Here is a 24544-nt window from a genome sequence, read left to right on the forward strand (position 1 = left end):
AAATTTTGTTCTGTTTCTTTGTAGCTAAGCTGAGAAGAGTGGAACAAAAAATTCTTTGGTCCTTTTATTTATTAACTCTCAACATCAAAACAGTGCCTTTCTTATACCACCTGGGGTGTTCATAAAAATAAACAGAGTTATATTAGTAACTCTTTTTTTATAAAAGAAATAAATGTTCAGTATTTTTCTAAGGCTATTTATATTCTATTGGCTATAGTGACGCAGAACCTAGGTCTCAGGGAAATATAGAGTGGAGAGACTAAATGAGAAAGATAGTGTCCTTTTTTTGAATAGTGTGTGAATTTATTTTAGAGGGGAGTTTTTCTCTTTTTCAAGTTAGAAAGTTCAAGATACTTCATTTTTGGAAAGTTTTACCAGGAACTCACTGACTCAAACAGGAAAAAAAAATTTTTTTTAAACTTAAATTTTATTTTGTAATGCCACATGGTACTATTATGTTGTGTTTATTAACAAACTTTAACTTCTGGCATCTTCCTTATAGTCATGTGGAGAAGGTAGGGGCCTTTACTTCTCAGACTATAGAGTTAACAGTGGAAATCATTTTTTTGAATGATATAAAATACAGCTTAGATTAGTCACAACCACATCTACATCTATATAGCCACATCTTAATTTATATGTTTTCATTCACTTGCCCCACCTTTTATTATTGCAGACATTCATTTCCAAATGGGAGTAGCTTGGAATGGCAGGGACAAATTGACCATTTTTAGTCCTGTTCTCAGAGAAATTATCAGCTTCTGTCATCAGTTTAATATTCCCCCACCTATCAGGGCCAGTCTTTAGAACTGAACCTCTGAGGTTACCATAAAGAGCCATCAAAATCTGTGAATAAAGATTTATTTTATTCTTCCCTTTAAGAAATGCCTGGGGAAAGGAAAAATAATTGCTGAATACTTTTAGCAGCAGAGATAGGGGCTGTATGAGTAAAATGTAGTAATATTTTTTAGCAGCAAAAAACAGCTGAGGTTTTTTATGCTTCCTGTTTAGTATCAATCTAGTCACTTCTGTGCTGTACATACCTTAACACAAAAAATGATGCTATACATGGAACTCTGGTCAATGTTATGTAGCAGCCTAGATGGGAGGGGGGGTGTGGGCGAGAATGGATACACGTATATATATGACTGAATCCCTTTGTTGTTAACCCGAAGTTATCACTACATTGTTAGGCGGCCATACCTCAATACAAAATAAAAAAGTCTTTAAAAAAAAAAAATGATGCTATAAACTTGTCTATACATGGTAATCTGCAGTTGCTTATTCTATTGAAAAAAATCACAGCTTATGGGGCTTCCCTGGTGGTCCAGTGGCTAAGACTTTGCCCTGGCAATGCAGGGGGCCTGGGTTCGATCCCTGGTTAGGGAACTAGATTCCACATGCCACAACTAAAGATCAAAGAACCTGCATGCCCAGCACAGCCAAATAAATACTTTTTAAAAAATCACAGTTTAGGATGTATTTTTTGGAATGTTTCACTCTGTGCTTTGGCTCCTAATAAAACATGTGTTGTCCAGGAAACTGCTATTAACCATAGAAACTCCCGCATTTGTTTCAGGTCGATCTTCTCTCTTTCCCTTTGAAGATGCCTTCCTGGACGACAGTCACGGCGATCAGTCTTTGTCATCTGGCTTAAGTTCTCCCACTCGCTGTCAGAATGGGGAGCGAGTAGAGCGCTACTCTAGAAAGGTGTTTGTTGGAGGCCTTCCTCCTGATATTGATGAAGGTACCATGCACTCACTATGGCTTAATAAAGTCCAGGGTTGTTACTTGTGTGATCTGACCCTACCTCTCCTCTCGAAGACAGCTTTAGGACTTGCATGTCTTAGTGTCAGGAGATGAAGATGCCCAATAGATGGAAAAGAAAGAGATTGTGCACCTCTGGTCTGCTCTTCAGACATGGCAGTCTCCAAACAGCTTCTCATTTGCTTGTTATTAATTTTGGGTCATATTTTTAAATGATAGTGAGAGCTAATATTTACAAAACTCTTCCAATAAGCCCATTGTGTGCTAAGTGCTTTATATTATCTCATCTAAACTCCACAGCTCTCCTCTAAGTCATCTCCTGCCAACTCCATTTTGTAGATGAGGAAACTAAGGATCAGAGGGAAACAGTTCTGTAACTAGTGGTGCAGTTGGAATCAAAATCCATCTGATTCCAGAACTTTATTCCTATCCATCACATCATACCATTTCATATTGTAATGTAGATACCTGTAATGAAATAACCCCTCTTGCCTTTGAAAGAATTGAGGCTAATTAGAATATTTCTTAATAATATGTTTGAGATACTAGCAATCCAAAAGGGAGTTTCACTAGTGCCTAAAGCTGGTCAACACATAGTAGGTTGTCAGTAAATATTTGTTGAATAGAAGAATGAAATAGAATTGTGACAGAGTTCACTCAAGGGAAGAAAACAACTCTAGTTCTAATAGGCTTTGGATCTGCTATAAAAACATTGTTAAAATAAAATTGTTTTGCCAGTGTTATTCAAGCTATAATATTTCTCTTAATTTATCATGGTTTTCTTTTTTTCATAATGAGAGAAATGGTTTTACTTTAGGCTTACTGCTTTGAAGTTGTATACAGCTGAAGGCTCATTTTTCTCTAAACTATTCTTTTACTAGTGTTAATCTCATCTATAGAGATACCTGTTAATGAAAAACCTCTTGGATTTTTCTTTAAGACAAAGTTGTTGATCATGGCTGTTGTTTAGTCACTCAGTCATGTCTGACTCTTTGCGACCCCTTGGACTACAGCACACCAGGCTTCCCTGTCCTGAGAGAGTGGCAACTTAAACCTGATTAGGAGCTCAGTTATAACCTTCTGCTTTGAATCAAAAGTCAGAAGGAAAAGATAAATCTGTTCAACTATAACTTTTGAAACATTTTCTTTATAGGATGTGTGGTAGATATGTGTAAGAGAAAGAGACCATTGGCTTTTAGTTTTTTCATATCCTTAAGTCACTTATTGTCCCTGCTCCTCACCAAAAAAATAGTATCTATTTCTAAAAGAATCTTATATTAATAATAATAATCTGAGATTAATAATCTCAGAGATTACTTCACATAAGTAGAAATGTGTTTTAAATATTTTGTGTATTTTGCCTTTTTTTCCCCCCAAAACAGAGAACATACCTATTTTTAGAGTCTCCTTTTTCCTTGACAGAGCAGTCACCTTTGCTAATGTCAGATTTTTTTTCTTCCAGATTCTTTATATCAGGCTTATTGAAAGTGAAGGGAAGTGAATTATAGTTTGAAACACATTCTGCATGGTTGACAGTAGATAACCAAATGTACCCCCCTAACAATGGTATTTCACTTAATAAGTTTGACTTCTGTAAAGAATGCTCTAGAAAACAGCTCTCAAAAAACATTTTAAAATAAAAAGATATGTTTGATGCTGTTCTGTTTGCAGTATTTTTTTCTTTTCTGCTAACATTCCTTCTTTGTTTTGTAGATGAGATCACTGCCAGCTTTCGCAGGTTTGGACCTCTTGTCGTAGACTGGCCTCACAAAGCTGAAAGCAAGTCGTATTTTCCTCCTAAAGGTAATGCGCTTAAAATGTCTGCACTGTTCACTGGTTGGAGAGCTAGCATGATAGTTCAATAAAATGCAGCATTTTAACTCTGGAAATAGCTTTTGACTCCCCCCCGCCATTAAGAAATCATTTTAATGTTGATTGTCTTGGAGACTGTTCCCCCAGGAGCGTACTGATTGTTTCATGGCATCTACTTTTATTGACAATGAGATCCTGTGAGTCTGCTGTGAAGGAGCCTTGGCTAACTTTTCATTAATTGAAGGAAAAGATCTAGCGTTTTGAGGATTGTCAACATTGGAGAAGATTATTTTGAATAAAATTTAATTTGTAGCCCGTGGCCCTGTAGTTTTATAGGTCTTATGAAACCCCAAACTTGGAAAAGCTAGTGACAGGAGAATGACATTATATATGAAATTACCTTTATCCATGCCTGTATCTTATGTGATTTAGCCTGGTGACGGGTAGAGGGCGAAGTAGCATGACCTTGCTTCCCTTTCCATGACCTTGCTTTCCTTACTTTTGGTAGGCCTTTTTGATAGTTTATGAGGGCATGAAAATATATCACTTTGTTTATAGTTTATCATTTTATGGAATCTAGGGAACTTTTCTGATGGTATTAATTCTGGGTATGTTCCTACATTTATATTGAAGAGTGTTTTGAGTTACAGAGAAAGTTTTCTTCTTGTGTTATGGTCTGTATGTTTCAAGGCTGTCCTTCATCTCTGAGGAACTGGGCTTTGATGGGTGTTATTGTGTAACAGTATTCACCACAAGAAGATGGAGTCCAAATACCTGTCCTTCCTGTGCCTTGTACAGGAATCAAATTATAGCTTAGCCAAGGAACGGCAGGAGGCTTCCTTTTATGTCTGGTTTATTAGATTTGTCACCTGTACTTCTCCCCACTCTATTGCCTATGAAAATAATTTATTCACTAAATATAAGGTTATTTGTTTGCTTTTAACATTCTTCTGTTAATCCTCTACAATAATTTTTTAAAATTAAAATTAAATTTTATATTAGTCTAAAAAGATAAAAATCATCAAGCTGATTATTTCAGTGAAGGAATGTATTCACTTTGTGGTGCATATATGACACTAAAGAAATATTTAAAACATATTTTTAACAATGCTTAATGGTTCGTTGAGTCAGAATCTTGGCATTTCAGTGAATGAATGAGTTCATCTCACTGTGCTGCATGTAATACACTCTGTAAAGTCACATGTATAAAAAGATGTTCCTGAGAGTACTAGTTGCACATGTGAATGAAGGCAGTGTCATTTCAGGGAAAGACTGTATCCACCATGCTGTGGTGCCTGTAATACACTCTGTAAAATGACATGTATAAAAGACACTTCCTCTCTGCCTCCCCGAGTATGTATTTATTCTTGAAATTAAATGTCAAATACATCTTATAAACAACCAACAATATTGTGCTTTAGACATGTGTAAAAGATATTTTTCAGAGTGCTAGTTGAAAAAAAATCATTCTGAGGTTATAAAAATGATTCTGGGATTAAAGGTGCAGAATGATCATTGTAAAAAATAAAAATGAAAATAAGCACATCTATGATCATGCCCAAAGAAAATTAACCCAAATATACCTCTGTCAGAGATGATCACTATATACATTTTAGTAAATATCTTTCTTATATAAAAAAAAAATCTTTCTTATATTTCTTTATGAATACATACATTTATATGAAATTTAAAATTTTTAATTGGGGTCACACTATATATGCTAATATTTAATAACCTGAATTTCCCCCCAGCAGTGTCAACATCTTTCTGTAAGAAGCTTACATGATCCTATGACCTTGTTTTCCTTACTCAGTCCTATTGAGGACATTTAAGTTGCTTTCAGTTGTTTTTCTCATGGATGCTGCTTCAGTGAATATCCTTGTGCCTTCATTGTTTTGCTTCTCTCTAATGACACCTTAGGGTGAATTTCCAAAAGTGAGGTACATGTTTATACATATTGCCAAGCTGCCCTTAACAAAGATCATACACATATATATTCCACTGGTAGTACCTAATTTGTGAAACTTTGTTCTGTTGACGGTCTGGAGATATGGCTCTTTTTCAATCTTTGCTAATCTCATGGTTGAAATAGCATCCTTTCTGGCATTTTTTCTCTTATTTAGCCATTTGAATTTATTATTTTACTTTATTTCATCGACATTTCATTTCTGTCTGGGGTTAATAATGGTGTAAGGCACAAGAAAAGATCCACCTTTGTTTTTCCAGGTAGTATGCCACCTGTCCCAGCTGTCATTTATTGACAGTTCCTTTTTTCCTCATTGATTTGAATCATTAGAATTCAGTATTGGTTGAAAGGTCATCTCTTTTGTTTCTCTACACTGAATTTCAAAGACTTATTTTTTGAAAAGGTAAAGGATTTCATTAGTAATTTTGTTTACATGTTACAATGATAGTATTTTGGATATATTGGATTAAAATATATTAAAATTAACTTCACTTGTTTCTGATTTTTAGCTTTTTAAATGTAGATATTGGAAAATTTTATATTACATATGTGACTCATATTTATTGGACAGCACACCTGCAGAACATGAGTCAACAAAAACTCTTTGTTTAGCCTGTGAGCTAAGGATGGTTTTTATATTTTTAAGTGTTGTAAAAACACATACACAGAGAAGAATAGGTAATAGAGATTATATGTGGCCCTCAAATCCCTTTGCAGAAAGTTTATTGACTTCTGTAGCCCAGAGAATTGTTTACCTTCTGAGACATCCAGTGACAAAGGAGGCATTTATTTCAGAGGAAGTCTATATTTGTAGACATAAATAATTATTAAATTTTGTTCTTCTGTTGGAGATGATCACTGTAAAAGTAACAGTGAAAATAAGCATATATATGGTCATACAGTCTTTACCTATTGGTCAGTTGTGTCTGATAAAGTAAAACAGAGTAAGTCATTGTTGTGACATATGTTTTTGGTACATCAAGGACTATCAGTTCCCCTTCAAGTCTTCTCTTTTCCAAGCTAAATATTTTCACATCTCTACTCATATTTTATGTGTAATGGACCACCATTATTCTTGTCTGCCTTGTACATTATTCTCGTATGTGTGTCATCTCTGCAGCATCCTACTTAAATTTGTCTCTGAGAGTTAAAGAGAAAACATTTGGGGTGGTATGAGCAGTATAGAGCTTAGCAGCTCTATGAACTCTCCTTGGTTTGGGTGCCCTTCCTTTTTAACAGCACAGTAACATAGAATTGTAGGACATTAGAGAAGTTGCTCTTACTTTACGACTGAGGTTAAGTGTTGAGATGGACTAGTGAGAGCTAGGCCAAGAAGAGAATCTGGATCCCCTGATTCTGGTCCTCAGGCTTGCATCCTCAGAGAGCAGCTTGCCTCTCTGGTGATTTCGGGGTCAAGGAGGAGAAATAATTATTCAACTTTTGGCTCCCGTTGTGTTTTGCTCTCAGCCAAAGTCTGAAGGTTGACCTATTTTGGAAGGACCTAAAGAAATTTGGTGTTAGTCCAAGGTTGAAGTAACTTTGAGATTCTGTGCCCATTGCTTTGAACACTGGGGACACCTAAATAGTTTATTCCAAACTGTTTTGTGCCTTGTTAATAATGCCCCCTCGTGCTGTTTCTGCTTTTCTTTGAATTCCTCAGGTTTTAATTCAGGTCAGTGCTTTTTTGGTAATACTCCTCTTGTCAATTATACTTTTCTTAGGTCCCCGCAGCTTGGGCATTAAGCACAGTTTCTTTGGCTTTATGCTTTAGGCTTACATGTAGATAAGAGGAAAATAAGAACCATACGCTATGAAGTCCTTCTGTCTTTTTCTCAGAACATATGTGCCTAATGAAATAAACAGAATCATTCGTGTATCTGGCAAGTATGCCTGTACAGATTTGGAGTACGGTTTGTCAAACCATGGCCATTTCACTGAACTATGGAGAGCTTAATATCTATGTAAAGAAGCAGTGACCACATACATCAACTGTTCTCTTAAGTGTTGTTGGGCCAGCAGAGTGAGAGGGGATGGAGACTGGGGTTCTCGCCAGCAGAAAGCCACTGAAGCATTTGATCAACTCTTTGAGGATATGCAGAGCCCTCTGGAACAGTTTTTCTGTGGGCCACAAGCAGGTCATTGTATGGTGTTCTCCAGAACACCTCTAAAAGGAAGGAGGAAGAAAGCATGGAAATCATATTGTGTCTTAATGATGTATTCTCAGACCTTCTGAACTTTATTATTTTTTTTTTTAATTTTTTATTAGTTGGAGGCTAATTACTTCACAACATTTCAGTGGGTTTTGTCATACATTGATATGAATCAGCCATAGATTTACACGTATTCCCCATCCCGATTCCCCCTCCCACCTCCCTCTCCACCCGATTCCTCTGTGTCTTCCCAGTGCACCAGGCCCGAGCACTTGTCTCATGCATCCCACCTGGGCTGGGGGTCTGTTTCACCATAGATAGTATACATGCTGTTCTTTTGAAATATCCCACCCTCACATTCTCCCACAGAGTTCAAAAGTCTGTTCTGTATTTCTGTGTCTCTTTTTCTGTTTTGCATATAGGGTTATCGTTACCATCTTTCTAAATTCCATATATATGTGTTAGTATGCTGTAATGTTCTTTATCTTTCTGGCTTACTTCACTCTGTATAAGGGGCTCCAGTTTCATCCATCTCATTAGGACTGGTTCAAATGAATTCTTTTTAATGGCTGAGTAATATTCCATGGTGTATATGTACCACAGCTTCCTTATCCATTCATCTGCTGATGGGCATCTAGGTTGCTTCCATGTCCTGGCTATTATAAACAGTGCTGCAATGAACATTGGGGTGCACGTGTCTCTTTCAGATCTGGTTTCCTCAGTGTGCCTTCTGAACTTTAGAGTCCTCTGGGGGAAATCACAAAATAACACAGTTACAAACTATAATAGTTCTCTGAAGGAAAAATGGAGAATGCAGTGACTTTTAGAAAGGGGACTTCAATTTAGACTGAGGATATAGAGAGTTTCTTTGAGAAAACAGGGATTAGGTAGGACTGATTATTGAAGAGTTAGCTAGAAAGTGTAGGGAAGCAATTTTCAAGCAGAGGAGTACCATGTGGGAAATAGTAAGAAAAGGGCTTTATTTCCTTTGAAGAAATGAAGGAAGTGTGGTTGGAATGCTGTGATGAAGGAGAAAATGATGCAAAAGAAAGCCTTGGAAAGAAATACAATTTTTTTCCCTTCCCTAAATTTCTCTAGTCTCCCAGAGAGAGTAGATATAAAATATTTCTGCTGTGTTTGGGGTGAAGACAGAATGGAGTTGGGTCAAATAGAAATATCAATTTAACATACTTCCAAATAGTTATTGATAAAACTAAAGCAAAGTCTTGCTTTGTGTTTTCTGCATTTGGTTCTCAATGATGAAAAGAAATTCAACTCTAGTCAAAATATTGAGGAATTTTCCTGACATTGCATCCTCATGCTTTTTAGTTCTGAAATAGCAGTTGAAATTGTGAGTGCTGGAAAGAGAGGTTCTCCCAAATGTTAGCACATGAACCAATCCCTGCATTCATACAAAATGCTAATCAACATCACTATGTAAGTAGCTTGGGTGCTAAGGGAATTCGAAGATAGTTACTACAAGTGGATAGTGAGAGAACAGAATAAGTGCAATAGAGGGCCTGTGTCCTGGTGCAAATGATCAGGTAGCATTGAGATTATCAATCCATCGAATATTTGTTGACCATCTGTCTGTGGAAGAGTCTATACTCTCTGGCCTTGCGGGGCATCTAGAGAAGAAACCATTCTTGTTTTTTGAGAAGACTGAAGTTTTTCAGAGGAGACATGAGAACACAGATGTGAAACATTAAGTAATGGTAAAGACCATGAATTTGGGAACTAGACTTCTTGGGCTACCCCACCTCTTAGTTGTATGACCTTAAGCATGCTGTTTAGCCTTTCTGTTCCTTAGTTGCATCACCGGTAAAAGAGAGGTAATATGAGTACCTACTTCATAAAGTTGTGATGAGGACTGAAACGGATGAATCCATGTGTAGTACTTAAAATCGTCCTGGCATACAGTGGATTTTATGAGTGGTGTTATTTTTATTAAAGAAAATACAGATCAACTTGTGGTTAATGATAAATGAGTAAAAAAAAGGTTCTAGGCATCCAGAAGAGGAATAGATTATCATGGGCTGGGGAATTCCCTGGTGGTCCAGTGGTTAAGACTTCACACTTCCATGGCAGGGGCACAGGTTAGATTACTGTGGATTGTGTGAGACCTGAGTCTTAAAAGCTAGACAGGGATAAAAGAGGCAAAATAATGATAATTATTCTGGGGGCTAGAATAAGGATAATTAGGATGGCAAATGTTTATTAAGGACTTGTTGTCAGCTAGGCAGTGGGTTACTATTTTCTGTGCTTAATCTTATTTTAAACTCCACAATATAGGCGCCCTTATTAGCCCCATTTTAAAGAGTAAGAAATCAGAAGAGTGTAATTTGTTCACCATCACGTGTTAAATGATAGGCCCACTGAATGGGAGAATCGTTGGCACTGTTGAATGTAGGACAGTCAATAGAGAGAAAACCAGTTTGGTCTAGTGTTGATCTGATTAAAAACATATAGAGTTTGGTATGTCCTCACATCTTATCTGAGAGGAAATTCCTCATGGATACTTGACATTGTGGCTAGGGAGTTTGGGAAAAGAGTCTGAAGCTGGAGGTACACATCTCTTGAGAGTCAACTTTATAGAGAGGAGGGAGAAGAAAATGAAAAGCTGTTAGCAAGTTCTGTTAGGAATCAGAAAGAAGAAGAGGGCACGGCAGTAGAGATGAAGGGGAGTGAAAGACTGGCGTTGTGTCTGTGACTATGGCGGCTAAAGGAAAGACGCTTCAAGCAAGAACAGTCAGCACCAACAGATACTTCAGGGTTACTGAGAAGTCCTTCATGGAGTAGAGATGCGTGTGGCCCTCTTGTCAAGTACAGGATCATAGTAATTTCTGTTGTTATCCTAATTCTAGGCCTTAGTATTGTAATGAAGTAGAAAGCAATCTGTTTTGCAGTGAACAAGTGTTATTTTATAAGGAAAAAGAATAATTCTGCCTCCCTAGCAGAGCCACTGTCATCGTTTTTGTTTCTGTCCAGTCTTTATTCATATATATCTTTTTTGTGGGAGTATAATAATAGCAGAGATACAGTTTTTTATTCTCCTTCCTCCCATGTTTCTGCTTAATTTTCATATTTTTTAAGTGGCTGCCTCACCTATTATTACACCATAATTTACTTGCTTGTTGGTCATGTAGGCTATTATAAATAATGCCTCTGTTAATATATCCTTTCATATGGTTCTTCTTTAGATAAATTTGCAGCAGAAGCTTAACCAGAGATGAAAGAAATGAAAGTCCTAATGACTCCGGATTTGATATCACATGGCTTCCCAAAGCAATTTTCTTTATGAAGTTTATGCTAATTTGGACATCTGCAGCACATTTTTTTGCTTAGTTCTAAGTCAGATGAATGGTACATTGCAGTTGTGGACTTACCTTTTTGCCTATGAGTTTGGAATGTAATGGACCCCTACAGAAGCCAGAAACCACATTGATCCGACTCTTGTACTTGAAATTTAAACCTTTTCCTCTTGGGTCTTCTTCGTCTGTTGAATCTTGGCTATGTTTTGACATCATCTCTGGTCATTTTCTGCCTTACCTTCTCTGGCCACACTGGCTCCTTTGCTCTTCCTTGAGGTACACAAAGTCTTCTCAGGGTCTTAGTCTTTTGTCTGAAACTTCCTTTTGTCTGAAACCATCTTCCCCCAGATTTCTAAATGGATCACTCCTCTCTTCCCATAGACAGACTCTGCTGAAATGTCACCTTCACAGAGAGATCTTTCCTGACTTCCATATCTCAAATAGCAGCCCCTCTATTCTCTTGCTCTCTAGTCTTCACCCTCATTTTATTTTTATTTTCCACCCTCATTATTTATTTTTCCTTGTGATAAGGCATACTTATCACAACCTGAAAAAAAATTATATGTGTTTTTTGTTTTCCAGCTTGGAATGTAAATTTTATAAGACCAGGGTTTTTCTTCTCTGCTTTATACTCAGTACCTTACACACCTGGATCAGTGGCTAGGCTTCAGATATTTGCTAAATGAGTGGATTTTATCTTTGCAAATGATGAGTTCATTACTTGTGCAGAGAGAAGCAGAGTCCTTCAAATGTTAGAACTGCCCTAAAGAGCATCTCATTCTTAACCAACCTTTATTTTAAACCGGGACTCAAAGAGCTAATGTGTCTTTTGCTAAGAGCACACAGCTCTTATTAGACAGACTTGAACCTGGCTGACCAGTAGTATATACTATTTCACCTGGTGAATTATCAAAAAAGTAATCTTTGTTTTGCTAGGGTGTGTAATTTGTGGGAAAGGTAAATAGATTTAATCTATATAGTCTGATAACTTATGCTATTATTTGCAAGGCTGGATTTTATATAAAATTAGCAACTTAAGCTATATGATCCATGGTAACACTTTTATAGCTATTTAAAACTGAAAGTGATCTTTGGTTTTTTCCTGAGTTCTTCTCTTCTGTTGGTCACACTTAACTAGCTGGAGGTATTTCCAAAGAGCTGGTTTAGGTGGAGGCTGTAGGTCTGAGCTGCCCTTTAGCTGTAGCTTAACCAGAGGATTCTGCCTTTTGGGTGATGCCACCCTGTTTCTGGTCATGAGTGCATTGCTCTGTAGGCAAGGTCTTTGACTGCAAGGATCAGAGAGTTCTCTTGTGCTGCTTCAAATTAGGGTTATGGTTATGAGGAACAAGGAAAGCCCCGAAATAGGAGCCATGATACAACCAGGTGTCATGGAGACTGTGCTCGAGGGTGGCAGGCTGCAGGGATTTGAACGGTAGGCACTATTAATTCTTCCTTGTAGTGTTCCACATTATCATGAGTCAGCTCTTCTCTGCATATATGCTCCTTTCTGTGCTTCCAGCAGGCAAATTGATTTCATATTTCTAGTTGGAGTCCAGAGAGAGGGAATCTGATCGGTTCAGTTCATCTTTTAACTCCTTGCTGTAACATAGGCCATCCTAATGGTAGTGACCTTAGAATCCTTGCTGCTGCTGCTGCTAAGTCACTTCAGTCGTGTCCAACTCTGTGCGACCCATAGACAGCAGCCCACCAGGCTCCCCCGTCCCTGGGATTCTCCAGGCAAGAACACTGGAGTGGGTTGCCATTGCCTTCTCCATAGAATCCTTGAGTGCTTAATAAAAAATAGAGCAAATGGCATAGTTCTGCTTCCTGGAGCGTGGAGGTTGGGCATGGCAAACTTTTGTGACAGTAGATGTGTTTCTCATAACTTCCCTCATCACCTCCTGGGAGAATAGCCCACGTCCAAAGTTGCTATTACTGGAGTGACAAAAAAAGTCTGCCTACCCTCAACCTCTACCCCTGGTTCCGTACCAAGCAGCTGCTCCCCGTCTGCCAACAGTCTCACCTCCTGTGGTGGGGCTGAGGCCAGGGAGAGGAGCTGGCATTCCTGGGCAGTGAGCGCAGCTGCACTACCCCTGCTGGCAGAGACCTGTGGGGCAAAGGCAAGGCCAGAAGCCAGCTGCAGATGTTGGACGGGCAGTTGACCACATGGCTCTGAAGCTGTGTGGAGACGTTGGTGGTTCTGGCATCCTCAGCCACACGAAAGCCCGCGTCGGCCCCAGCAGTTCAGGTGCACAGCCAGGTAGACGGAGTAGGGACGGTCATGCATGTTTATGCAAGAGTGACCCGTGGGCCTTGCTCTCTGACTCTCGCCCACCTTGAGTAAAGTATGTACTTCTAAGTGGCCATTTCTGCTGATCATGTATTTTCTCCACACTGGTCAGGCCGACTTAACTGCTAGTCCTTGTGACCAAGGTCATGCAGTCGTGGAAGTTTACACAACACAGTTTGTGAACCTGGCATAAACCCGGCCACGTAGGATTCACACTGACTTTGAGCTGACTAGCTAAGCAGATGCTGTTTAAGGAATAGGAAAGAGAGTTCTCCTTGAAAAGGGCAAAATAGGTCATTGTGAAGCTGCAGTGGGCTGGACTCACAGCATCTCATTCCTTTTTCCTTCAGTTTGTCTAAATCTGGCTTTTGAAAGGAAAGTTTTCAAACTTCACATTTTTTTTCCTTGTAGCGTAACTTGGATGGAAATAATTCAGTGTTGTTTTAGGCCCAGATTCCAAGTTTTTCCACCTTCTGAGTTACATAAACTGATCAAGTTGGGAACCTAATGGAGTTTTAGCCTGTACTTAACCTTTTGTAAGCTTTTGAGTAATACTTGGCCTTTTTTTTTTTTTAAAAGCATAGTTCCTGGCTTATAAAACTCATAGTCTCTGATGAATTATGAACCCTTTTTTAATATTTAATTGATAGAATTTTCATTCTCAGGATGAATTTTCTTATTAAAAAATATGGAAATTGCATTGCAGAGCAGCAGGAGTGGGCTTTTTGTTCTGTTTTGTCCTGTTTTGACAGATGGAGCAGTTATATTGTTGCTTTTAACAGCCTAGCACACCCTCAGTTTAAACTGTTCTATTAAATACCTCTTTCTTTTGCATTATATTACAGATGTAAGAGTTAGTGTTTGATTTTAAAACATTAATAATTTGAGAAACTGTATAAAAACAGGCAGTAGGAATGTACAGACCATGGAACAAAGCCAAGTAGCCACTTGAATAACAGAGACACTGTGCCCTCTGTCTTAGCAGGATCTGTCGTACTATCCCCAGGCAGAGGTGCTGGGAAGGGGCAATGTTTATTAAATTTGGAGAAGCCAGAGTCATGTCCGATGAGAACTTTGTTTTGGAGACAATGGAATGTAGGAACCAAAATGCCAGGTGTGAATTTGGTAGGCTGAGGCAGAGAGAATTGTTTTAGAAGAGGGTGTGGCTTGGGGCAGGACTTGCTGACAGGAGTTGGGATAGGGCTAAGACCGTGAGCCAGCAAGTCCAAGAGAGGATGTGTCATTTGAAAGAGTTCAGAATGGGAAGCTGACTGAGAGGATCTGGGGAAACATCTTGAAAGCTGAGAGCACAGACTTGGGTTGTCTTCCAAAATAGAACGGATAGACTTCATCTTGAGAAAGGGAAGCTGTGACACCAAGAAAACCTCTTGGCAGCAGCATTAAGAGCTCATCAGAGGAGTGTTAAAGTGCACGGAGAAATTAGATTGTCAAAGTTCAGACAGTGTACAAGCAGGGTCGGACTAAAGCTTCATCTGCAGGGAAGTGTCTCCTGGGTTAAAATGGAGAATTTGCCAGTTGTCTAATGAGACAGGACAAGCAGTGGGGCAGGAACTAGATATTTGTGGACTCAGTCGTGGGCACCAGCAGTTACCAGCTAGATGACCTTGAGCAAGTTATTTAATCCCTGAACCTCAGTTTACTCATCTGAATTAATACTATTTATTGTCATTAAAAGGATTATATGAGACAGTGTACATACGCATCAGTTTCATAGAGGTTAAATAATATTAGTGTCCTTCCCCCAGTTGAAAATATGTTGCTCAGTAAAAACAAAACTGCCCAACTAGTTTGACCAGTTCCTTCCCACACCCCCAGTCTGATCTCAGTTTTCTTGGTCAGGTGCTTGTTGGAACTGACGGTGACTGGAACTGACAGATCTGGCAGACTTCACAAGGACCTCTTTATATAGGGAATGTGTGGTTATGTAAACGCAGCAGACTTGAAGCCCAAATGCCCCAGGTCACTGCCCTGGACTGCAGGACTTTACTAAGAACACAGGAAGCAGACTGCCAGTTTTCAGTTCTGAGGTGGTTCACTACCCATCAGACTTTTCTTGTCCACTCTCCCCTTCCTCCACACCTTCTGCCAAGCAGCAAGCCCACCAAGCAACAGTTACTAGTGTAATAGAAAATACAAAACAGGCTTGAACAAAAATGTTTTCCCCTCAGCTCTATGTAGCAAAGATAGCCAAAGAAATATGTTTGGTTCCAAATCTCAGGGAAGTGTTTAGGAATCCATGGGCAGTACCTGCTGAGCCATCTCTGCATCTTAATTAGGCTAAATCCTTCCCTTGGAATGTCCTTCTCCAGTTTTTCATGTAAGACTTGTCTCCTATGCTACCACCGACAGAAAGTCTTCCTGATTTCTTCATCCATGTCTTCTTCACTGAAAGATCTGTCTTCCTTCTATGAAGTCCAACTTTTAAAAATACATTTTAGAAAGTACTTCTAAGGGCCCTGAATGCTTTGTTCCTAGGTTAGCGTTTTCTTGATACTTATTCTTCATGATCTTCATGTATTGGTTTATAAATTTCTGGAGTACAAGGATTTGCTCATGCTAGAATTCTCCTGCATTGCCTAGGGTGCATAGTAAGTGTTCAATACATCTTGGAGGTCATATGTTCTCATCCAAGATGGGGCTGAATAAGGAATCCACTTCAGAGATCTACCGTGTTCTCCAGACAGCAGGCAAGGGGGTGATGAACTGCTTCATCCTTTTTCACCTGCCACCCCCAATCACATACTCTTAACTAATAAACTCTACTCCCTGGTTTCCAAAGAAGCCAATCCTTTGACCCTTCCAAGTCTTGGCCTGTGCTGTCTCCTGAACTTGGACTGCCGTTCCTTCCTAGAAAAGCAATTATCCTCCAATCCTCCAAATCCAGTTTACGATATGGCTTTCCTGATGTTTGGGCCTCTCTGCTACATTTGTTTCTCCTCAGTGTTTTATATAATATAACCCCAATCTAACACTTTTCTTGTTCCTTAGTCACTTATTTACAGGCTGAGTTTTTCCAGGGCAGGATTTCTTTCTTGGCTTATTTATCTTCATAGCTTCAGTGCCTAGTGTCCTACCTTGAAACTCCTAAACATTTTTGGTTCTGTTGAATTGAATCCAAAGGCAAAGACTCCTGAGGCAAACCAAGTAAGTCCTCTGACCTCAAAGCCAAGGTCAGGGAGAATGTTTGGAGCAGACTCCCTGTGCCAGAAAATGTCTGAACCCACACAGCTCTGACTGGAGAGGTGTCCTTCAGGTCTCTCTAGGAAGGTCACAGGAAATCGGGGAGCCAGGGTTCTATGCAGGGAGTGAGATCTCTCTCTGTCCAGACCTTGGATCCTTCCTTCTGGTGCTGATTTCCTGTCACCAGAAACTGGCCCTCCCTGGTCAGTCACCATTTTATGAATGCAGCTGCAGCTCAGGGCACAGCTGTGCAAGTTGAAATTGTAGTTGATAACTTAAACATATAAATCACTAAGAGCGTTAGTTGATTTTAAGAAATATTAGGTCTTTCAAAAGATCACACACTTCTTTAGAGATTGAGAGAGTATATTACCCTCTTTGCCAGAAAGACCTTGTGGTTCTAATTTTTTCCAAAAATTTTTATTTTGAAAAATGTCAAAGCCTACAAAAAGTATAAGAGTACAGTGAATGCCTGTATAGCCTTCCTCTAGATTCGCAAGTTAGCATTTTGCTTCATTTGCTTTTTCTTTTTTTCATGTCAGTATGTGTATATGTATGTGAAAGTGTTAGTTGCTCAGTTGTGTCCAACTGTTTGCAACCCCATGGGCTATAGCCCGCCAGGCTCCTCTGTCTGTAGAATTCTCCAGTCAAGAATACTAGAGTGGGTTGCCGTTCCCTTTTCCAGGGGATCTTCCTGACCCAGGGATCAAACCTGGGTCTCCTGCATTGCAGGCAGATTCTTTACTGGCTGAGCCACCAGGGAAGCCTGTGTATGTATATCTACCTATATTTATTTGTTTTTGGCTTCTGTGGGTCTTCCTTGCTGTGTGGCTTTTTTTGCTGTGTGGGCTTTCTCTAGTTGCGGAGATCTGAGGCTGCTGTCCAGGTGCCATGTGTGGGCTTCTCATTGCAGTGGCTTTTTGCGGAGCAGGGGCTTTAGGGTGCGCAGGCTTCGGTAGTTGTGGCTTCTGAGCTCTAGAGCACAGGCTCAATAGTTGTGGCTCATGGGCTTAGTTGTTCCACAACATGTGGAATCTTTCTGGATCAGGGCTCAAACCCGTGTCTCCTGCACTGGCCAGCAGATTCTTTACCACTGAGCCACCAGGGAAGCCCCTTTGTTTTTTGGTGAATCGTTTGAGAGTAAGCTGTAGACAGTAAGACTGTCACCTCTAAATACTTCACCGTATCTTCTGAGAGCAGGAGGTATCCAGATTGTTCTAGTCATGTCTTTTAGAGTTTTTTCTTTTTTTAAAAAAAAATCCAAGATCTGGTCAAAGTGTAGCCATACATTTAGTCGTTCTATTTCTTTTAGTCTACTTTAATTTAGAGAGTTTCCTAGGCCTTTTGTCTTTTGTGTCTTTTGATGGGTTCATGTTGGATGCTCTATGGACTATCACTTAATTTGAATGATCGGTTTATTTCCTTATAATGAGATGCAGGGGAAACACTGTTAGCAGGTGACATGCTGCACCAAGGACATAATACGAGAGGCACATTAAGGTCAGTTGGCCTTATTGTTGTTGATGGTCAGTATGATCATTTGGTTATGGTGTTGTCGGCCAGGTTCTTCCTTTGTGAAAGAACCTTTTTGTCCCTTTGCAAATACTAATTAATCTTTGAAGTGATACCTTAAGATTGCATGAGTGACTTATATCTCCTCCCAAATTTACACAATGGTTTTAGCGTCCACTGAAGATTCTTGCATAAGTTGATGATTACTATGAGGATAATGTTCATTTTATTAAAATCTAATTTAGTGAGATCTGCTGTTTAACTCCCTCAAGAGCCTTCATTCTAAATACGTTACCTAAAAATACATTGAAAACTGATGTCTTTACTAAATATGAAAATTTGACCTAAATAAAACTAAAACTAAACTTCTCCTGATTATTTTGAAATTCATCATTTTAACTTTTCTTAATAGAGTTTTCTTTTAGCTGAGATTGTTTGGTTTTATAAGCTCTTAATATAGTTTCTGTGGGCTCTAGGGTGGATGTATCTGCATAGACCTTAAATTGTAGGACTAAAGCACAGGTGACCACTTCCTGCCACTAAACCACTGTCAAATGATCACTGTCACAAAAGTGACAAATAATAAATAGGCGAGTACTTGTTTGCTAGTGGTATTAAAATTTTTATGTCATCATTTTTAGGTGAGACAGTACAACTTAATGGATAAAGAATGAGACCACCAGAAGCTGACCTAAATTTCAATCCCAAATTTAATCCTAGGTTTTAATCTGAGGTATCCCATAACCTCCCAGAGCTTCAGTTTTCCTCATCTGTAAAATGGTAATAACAGCAACTGTATTTACCTCAGAATTACTGTGAGGTAAAGTGTTTATTTTTAGCAAAGAGGATCCTGTATTTTAAGCACTTAATAGCTGGTGTTTGTGGTGGTAAAGTTGGTGGTGACTGTTATTTGTGCTAGAGATCAAATATAAAAAAATGTAACATGAAAAATTATGTATTCAGGAACTTAGGAAGCTTTGTTTTTGAAAGGTAGCCAAGAACATTTTGGAGGTTGTGGTAATGCATTCTCAGGTGTTAGGGAAAATTTTTTAAATTTATCCTTCAAAAGCTTGGCCAAATAAAATGGAATTATCCCTGTAAGTCCCTGCCCTCATGCTATACCTGTTTCCCCAGAGAAGCGCATTGGTCAGTTCAGGCTTGTCCCCAAATCCCTCACAGCCCTCCTCTTCCTCTCCAACCTCTTTGGCACTAGTGGGAAAGCAAGCAGTTTCCTGCCACCCATTCTGCCCATAACCCAGGGTGGGGATGGTGACCATGCCAGGAGTTCCTACTGCTTCCTCAGAGCCCAGATTTCCATGAACAGACTGGCTCTGAGTTGAGGGCCTCTGATAGCTCATCACACTTCATAGGCACCTGGGTAAGAAGGTCACCATTTCGGAAACTTGATTTTTTATAACCCTATAATCTCTTGGCTGGCTCACATGGCACGGGAAGATGGAGGGAATTATAATTTTGAGGCCAAGGTTTTTTTTCTTACACCTTTCAAACCAAACTAATAGAAGAACCTGCCATCATCGTGACAGTTTGAGTTTGATTTTTAGGTATAATAGGCTTTTATTTAAAGACTGTATTAAAATTAACAAATAATACCACATTGGATCATTCTGTCTCCTGACAAAACTAGCTAATGATATATGAAAACAAATATTCAGTTACCTTATTGTTTGTTTACAGTAATTTTTCAAGCTGTCATTCAAAAACCTTTAAGGTTTTCCTTTAGTATCTAGATTACTTGCCTTTATTCACCAAATGCTTACAAATGCAAAGAAGAGAGTGTATCTCATTCATTTGAACTCTGATTTTTATAATGAGACCATATGTAGAACTCAGTTTAATTTTACATATCACAGGGACTTCCCTGGTGGTCCAGTGGCTAGGACTTCCTGCTCCCAATGTAGGGGAACCGCGTTCGATCCCTGATCAGGGAACTGGATCCCACAGGCCACAGCTAAGACCTGGAACAGCCAAAATAAATAAATACTTAAAACATTTTACATAACACAAAAATGACTGAAAATGCAATAAAAGAAAAATTGGCACTTGCACAATATCCTAGTTTTCAAAGCACCTTACATATGTCATCTCACAACCTTCATCTCTGTAAGATAATCAGGGCAAATAACTAGTTTCTTCATTTTACAGGTAAAAGAGACAAGATTCCTTGTCTAGTTCTAGTTCATGATTTCACCACTTAAGTGGGTATTGGAACAGTCAGCATCAAACAAGTCACTTAATCACTCTTCAGGTTTCTTTTTTTTCTTTCTTTCTTTCTGGCTGCTCTGGGTCTTCGTTGCTGTGTGGGGGCTACTCTTCATTAGGGTGCAGAGGCTTCTCATTGCGATGGCCTCTCTTGTTGCAGAGCACAGTATATAGTGGCACTCAGGCTTCAGTAGTTACCTTTCGAGGGCTCTAGAGCACGGGCTTACTTATTGTAGCACAGGGGCTTAGCTGCTCAGCAGAATGTGGAATCATCCCAGACCAAGGATCAAACCTGTGTCCTCTGCATTGGCAGGCAGATTCTTATCCACTGTACCACCAGAGAAGTCCCTCTTCAAGTTTCTTTAACTGTAAAACAGAATTTAAAGTAGTGCTTGCCTCACAGAGTGTTGTGAAGTTGAAAAAGTTAATACACATAAGGCACTTAGAAACCGCACCTGGTGCATAGCAGATGCTCAATAAATGTTAGCTACTGTTATTACTACACAGCTAGTAAGTATGAAGACTAGGACCCCAATCCAGGCGTGCTGAGTCCCTAATCAGAGCTCTGTCTCCAGTGCCATGTGGAATTTGCCTTTTAGTAAATCATTGATTTAATTTCCATCTCACGTTGACCTTATTATTCTTGAAGGCATCTTTTTCTGCTTTGTTTGCTTTGACCTCAAATTTCTGAAGATCAAAAGGGGAATGTGTTTGAAGTTTTCTTCCTTCCTGATTTTTTTTTAATCCTCTGACTTCTGTTGTCGTCTGGGTTTGGTTGACCTTGAGGTATCAGAAGGTGTTTTAGTAGGTGAACATCTCATGAAGTTGTTTTCATGGGTTTGTTGGGGTGTCTCTGAATTTTACTTTGGTTGAAAGGCCTGGGATAGGAGGCAGGGTTGGCTGCACTTGAGTTACACCCCTTCTCTGTGGTGCTAAGAGAATGTCTAAGAGTAGCAGCTTCAGGGAGTAGAGATCATTTGTTGTAAAAGAGCCATTCTGAAGAAATTGGTAAAGTATTATGGCATATTCTCTGGGAAAGGAAAAGAAGTTGTAGATCTTTTTCTTGGTAATAACATTTGTTAACAGGCTTTTACTTGTGATTCTCAGTTGTTTTTACTCTGTCTACCACCAGTGTTGACATTTATGGCTGTGAAACAGGCCTGAGTGAAAAATCTGTGTACTTTTGTGGTAGCTACTCAGCTGCTATGGGGCGATACCCTCCCTTTCCTCTGATGCCCAAGTTGAACCCAGTGTGGGATGTGATGCAGAAGATTGTAGGAGGCAGGCAGCAATGTACAAGAAAGGTGCAGCCAGCTCCATGGCCCTGCAGAGGCAAGGAGCTAGCTGAGCTTGTGCACTGAGCTGTCCCATCCCCAGGCCTTTTTGATGTGCTGCTGCACTTGCTGTATACACGGGGTCCTCTCCAAAAACAGGATGTTCAGTATGCCTCTCAGGACCTTTATGGAAGATTTGCACCAAGATTTAACTTGGTGAGGCAGGAGGTTTGAGAAGATGTGCTGAGACCTCCTCTTTGTGATCTTTGCATTTTTTTAACCCACTGACCTCTAATACTCTCCTTGGCAAGTTTAATTAATGTTCTCACATTAAATGAAAACACTGAACTTTGAATAGATTCCCTGGGGCTTGGTAATCATTTGATATTATTTCCAAAAGAGAGAGGCTATGAAGAAATGGTGTATTATCCTTTCTGGTTTTTCAGTTAAGTTTGATTGTTCTTGCCTGGCCACCTGCTGAATCCTTTAGCCCATCCAGCCTGGAAGCGAAGCCCAGGAAACAACTCTGGGTCCCGCCACATAGGCAGTCTCCTTCTCGTGGCTCCACACCCATTCCTGTGGGCCGGGTGCTTTCCCCTGTGTCCTGTCGTCTGCCTGTTGCGTTGGCCACTCCTGGTGTGCTGCGTCATGGTTGATCTTTGTCCTGTTGTGTTTGCTTGGATGCTCTGTATAGTAGATGAGGAGTTGGAGGAGAAGATAAACAGTACCCATTAGTCATTGTCCACTGCCACTGTCATTACATGCTGCTCAGGACTCCAGCGAGCTTCGCTTCTAGGCCAGTCGATTAGCTTCTTTGATGTGTGCAAAGCTTCTGAATGTGGTGGTTCTTATCCTCCTTCACCACTTAGATCTTTCTGGCCCTCAGAGTGCCAGAGGAGGGCCTTATTGCTGATCATTTCCTTTGAGGTCACTAGCAGGACTGGGAGTAGAGGTGACAGCTGAGAGACTTAGCAAAGCTAAAGGGATTGTAGAGAGGTCAGACAGTTGAACTCAAGTTTAGACTAACTCACGATGGACCTTTGCTTAGCTGCCAATGTGGCAGCATGTGCCAGAGCTGGCCCCTTCAATACCTATTGTCCTCTCTGATATCTTTGCTGATTCTCTCAAGTCAGCTTCCTTGCTTGTCTGGGCTCCCACAGTACTTTATATTTCCATTTATCTCCCTCAGCTTTGTAGCAAGTAGTTAATTGTTTTAAAGTCTGTTTCTTCTACCATGTAAGTCTCTGGACAGCTGGAACTTAAGTCTAGTTCCTCTCACTATTCCTCATAATCCATAGATTGTGTGTCGTCTGTAACAGTTGCTCAGTAAATCTTACTGAATGGGACAAAGCTCAGCATGTCTATGGACATCCTGCAGCTCATGTCCATGTTTGCAGATCATGTACTCAGCTGTGAGGCAGGAGAATATCCTTGAAGAAACAGAGCATTACCATCAGACATAACATATAAAGACAACACTAGCCTATTGCTGAGCTTCTTCTTTTTTTTTTTTGACAACTTTCATTGAGATATGATTCTCAGTTCACCCATTTAAAATGTATGGTTCAGTGGTTTCCAGTATGTTAACAGAGTTACGTAGTCACCAACACAATCAATTTTAGCAGATTTTCATCATTCCCATAAGAAACACAGTATCTATTCCCTCCACTCCCCCAGCCCTGGACAGTAGATCACTAATCTATTTGTGTCTCTATAGATTTGCCTATACTGGGCATTCCATAAAATATATAGTATTTTGTGCTTGGCTCCTTTCAGTTAGCATAGTGTCTTCAGCACACATCCAGATTGAAGCACGTGTCAAGCATAGAGCTTTATAAAAATTGGAGGCCAGGTGATGCTTGTTTCAAGAGCAGTTGTGGCTCAGGCCACAGGTGAACCTCTTGTTGTTGTTGTTCAGTCACTAAGTTGTGTCCAACCCTCATGAAAGTTGACCAAACCTATATAATGAAAATTCCATAGATGTGACCTGAACTTGCTTCCCTGAGTCATTTGAGAAATCAAGGTAAAATGTATGAGTATCAAATAGAGAGAGTGCGAAGAGTTGACTCATTGGAAAAGACCCTGATGCTGGGAGGGATTGGGGACAGGAGGAGAAGGGGACGACAGAGGATGAGATGGCTGGATGGCATCACCGACTCGATGGACATGAGTTTGAGTAAACTCTGGGAGTTGGTGATGGACAGGAAGGCCTGGCGTGCAGCGATTCTTGGGGTTGCAAAGAGTCAGACATGACTGAGCAACTGAACTGAATAGAGTGCCTGGCACATGAGGGTCTCAGTGACTATTTCTTCCCTATGTCCTACTTCAGGTTCTTAGATTTTAGTAAGAACTTACCAAAGTGAAACAATAGATGAGTTTTTAATTGGTACTTTGAGTCTAATTTACTGATTCCTCCCCCCACCCCTTTGTTTTTGTCCTCCCCAAGGCTATGCCTTTCTGCTGTTCCAGGAGGAGAGCTCGGTACAAGCTTTGATAGACGCCTGCCTAGAGGAAGATGGGAAACTGTACCTGTGTGTGTCAAGCCCCACCATCAAGGATAAACCAGTAAGTAACGTGCAGCCATCTGTTGCTTTTCCAGAGCATGTATACAATCAGAATAGCTGATCACCTTCTCCTTGTCATGAGAATGCTGGGAACTAGGATCCTCTTACCCAGGGTGACTTCGCTATGTGGTAGCGCTGGACTATTGTTGATGGGGAGCTAATAACAAATTTCTCAGTTTTTGGTTTTATATGTTTGGGACTGCATGTAAACAAATGTGCCCTTGTCTTTCACTTTACAGTTCTTTTAAGCTAATTCCTATTGAGAAACTCTGAATTGAAGTAAATAATGCCCTTAGTGGTTTTGGCAGCTGGTTTCTGTCATTATTTCAGATCAAGGGTAGGAGTGATTTATTTATTTTTTTAAAAAATAAAAGATCATAATCTTTGGTGTTTATGTGATTTTGAATGCAAAGCTTTGTGCTGGGTGGTACCCACAGCTGGCTAAATAGAGCCTTCTGGGCCAGGAGCTTACACTCT

At 39.8% G+C, this 24544-nt stretch overlaps 1 protein-coding gene across 7 annotated transcripts in view; it reads left to right on the forward strand.

The window, feature by feature from the left end:
• CPEB3 (cytoplasmic polyadenylation element binding protein 3) overlaps positions 1–24544 on the forward strand; it is a 190719-nt gene that overhangs the window by 115778 nt on the left and 50397 nt on the right. For all 7 annotated transcript variants that reach the window (XM_043476008.1, XM_043476010.1, XM_043476007.1 and 4 more), the window contains exons 5-7: positions 1580–1747; positions 3481–3570; positions 23950–24068. In XM_043476008.1, coding sequence (XP_043331943.1) covers positions 1580–1747; positions 3481–3570; positions 23950–24068 — 377 coding nt within the window. The remainder of the gene's footprint in view (positions 1–1579; positions 1748–3480; positions 3571–23949; positions 24069–24544) is intronic.

Source organism: Cervus canadensis, chromosome 8, assembly GCF_019320065.1.
Source record: "Cervus canadensis isolate Bull #8, Minnesota chromosome 8, ASM1932006v1, whole genome shotgun sequence".
NCBI lineage: Eukaryota > Metazoa > Chordata > Mammalia > Artiodactyla > Cervidae > Cervus > Cervus canadensis.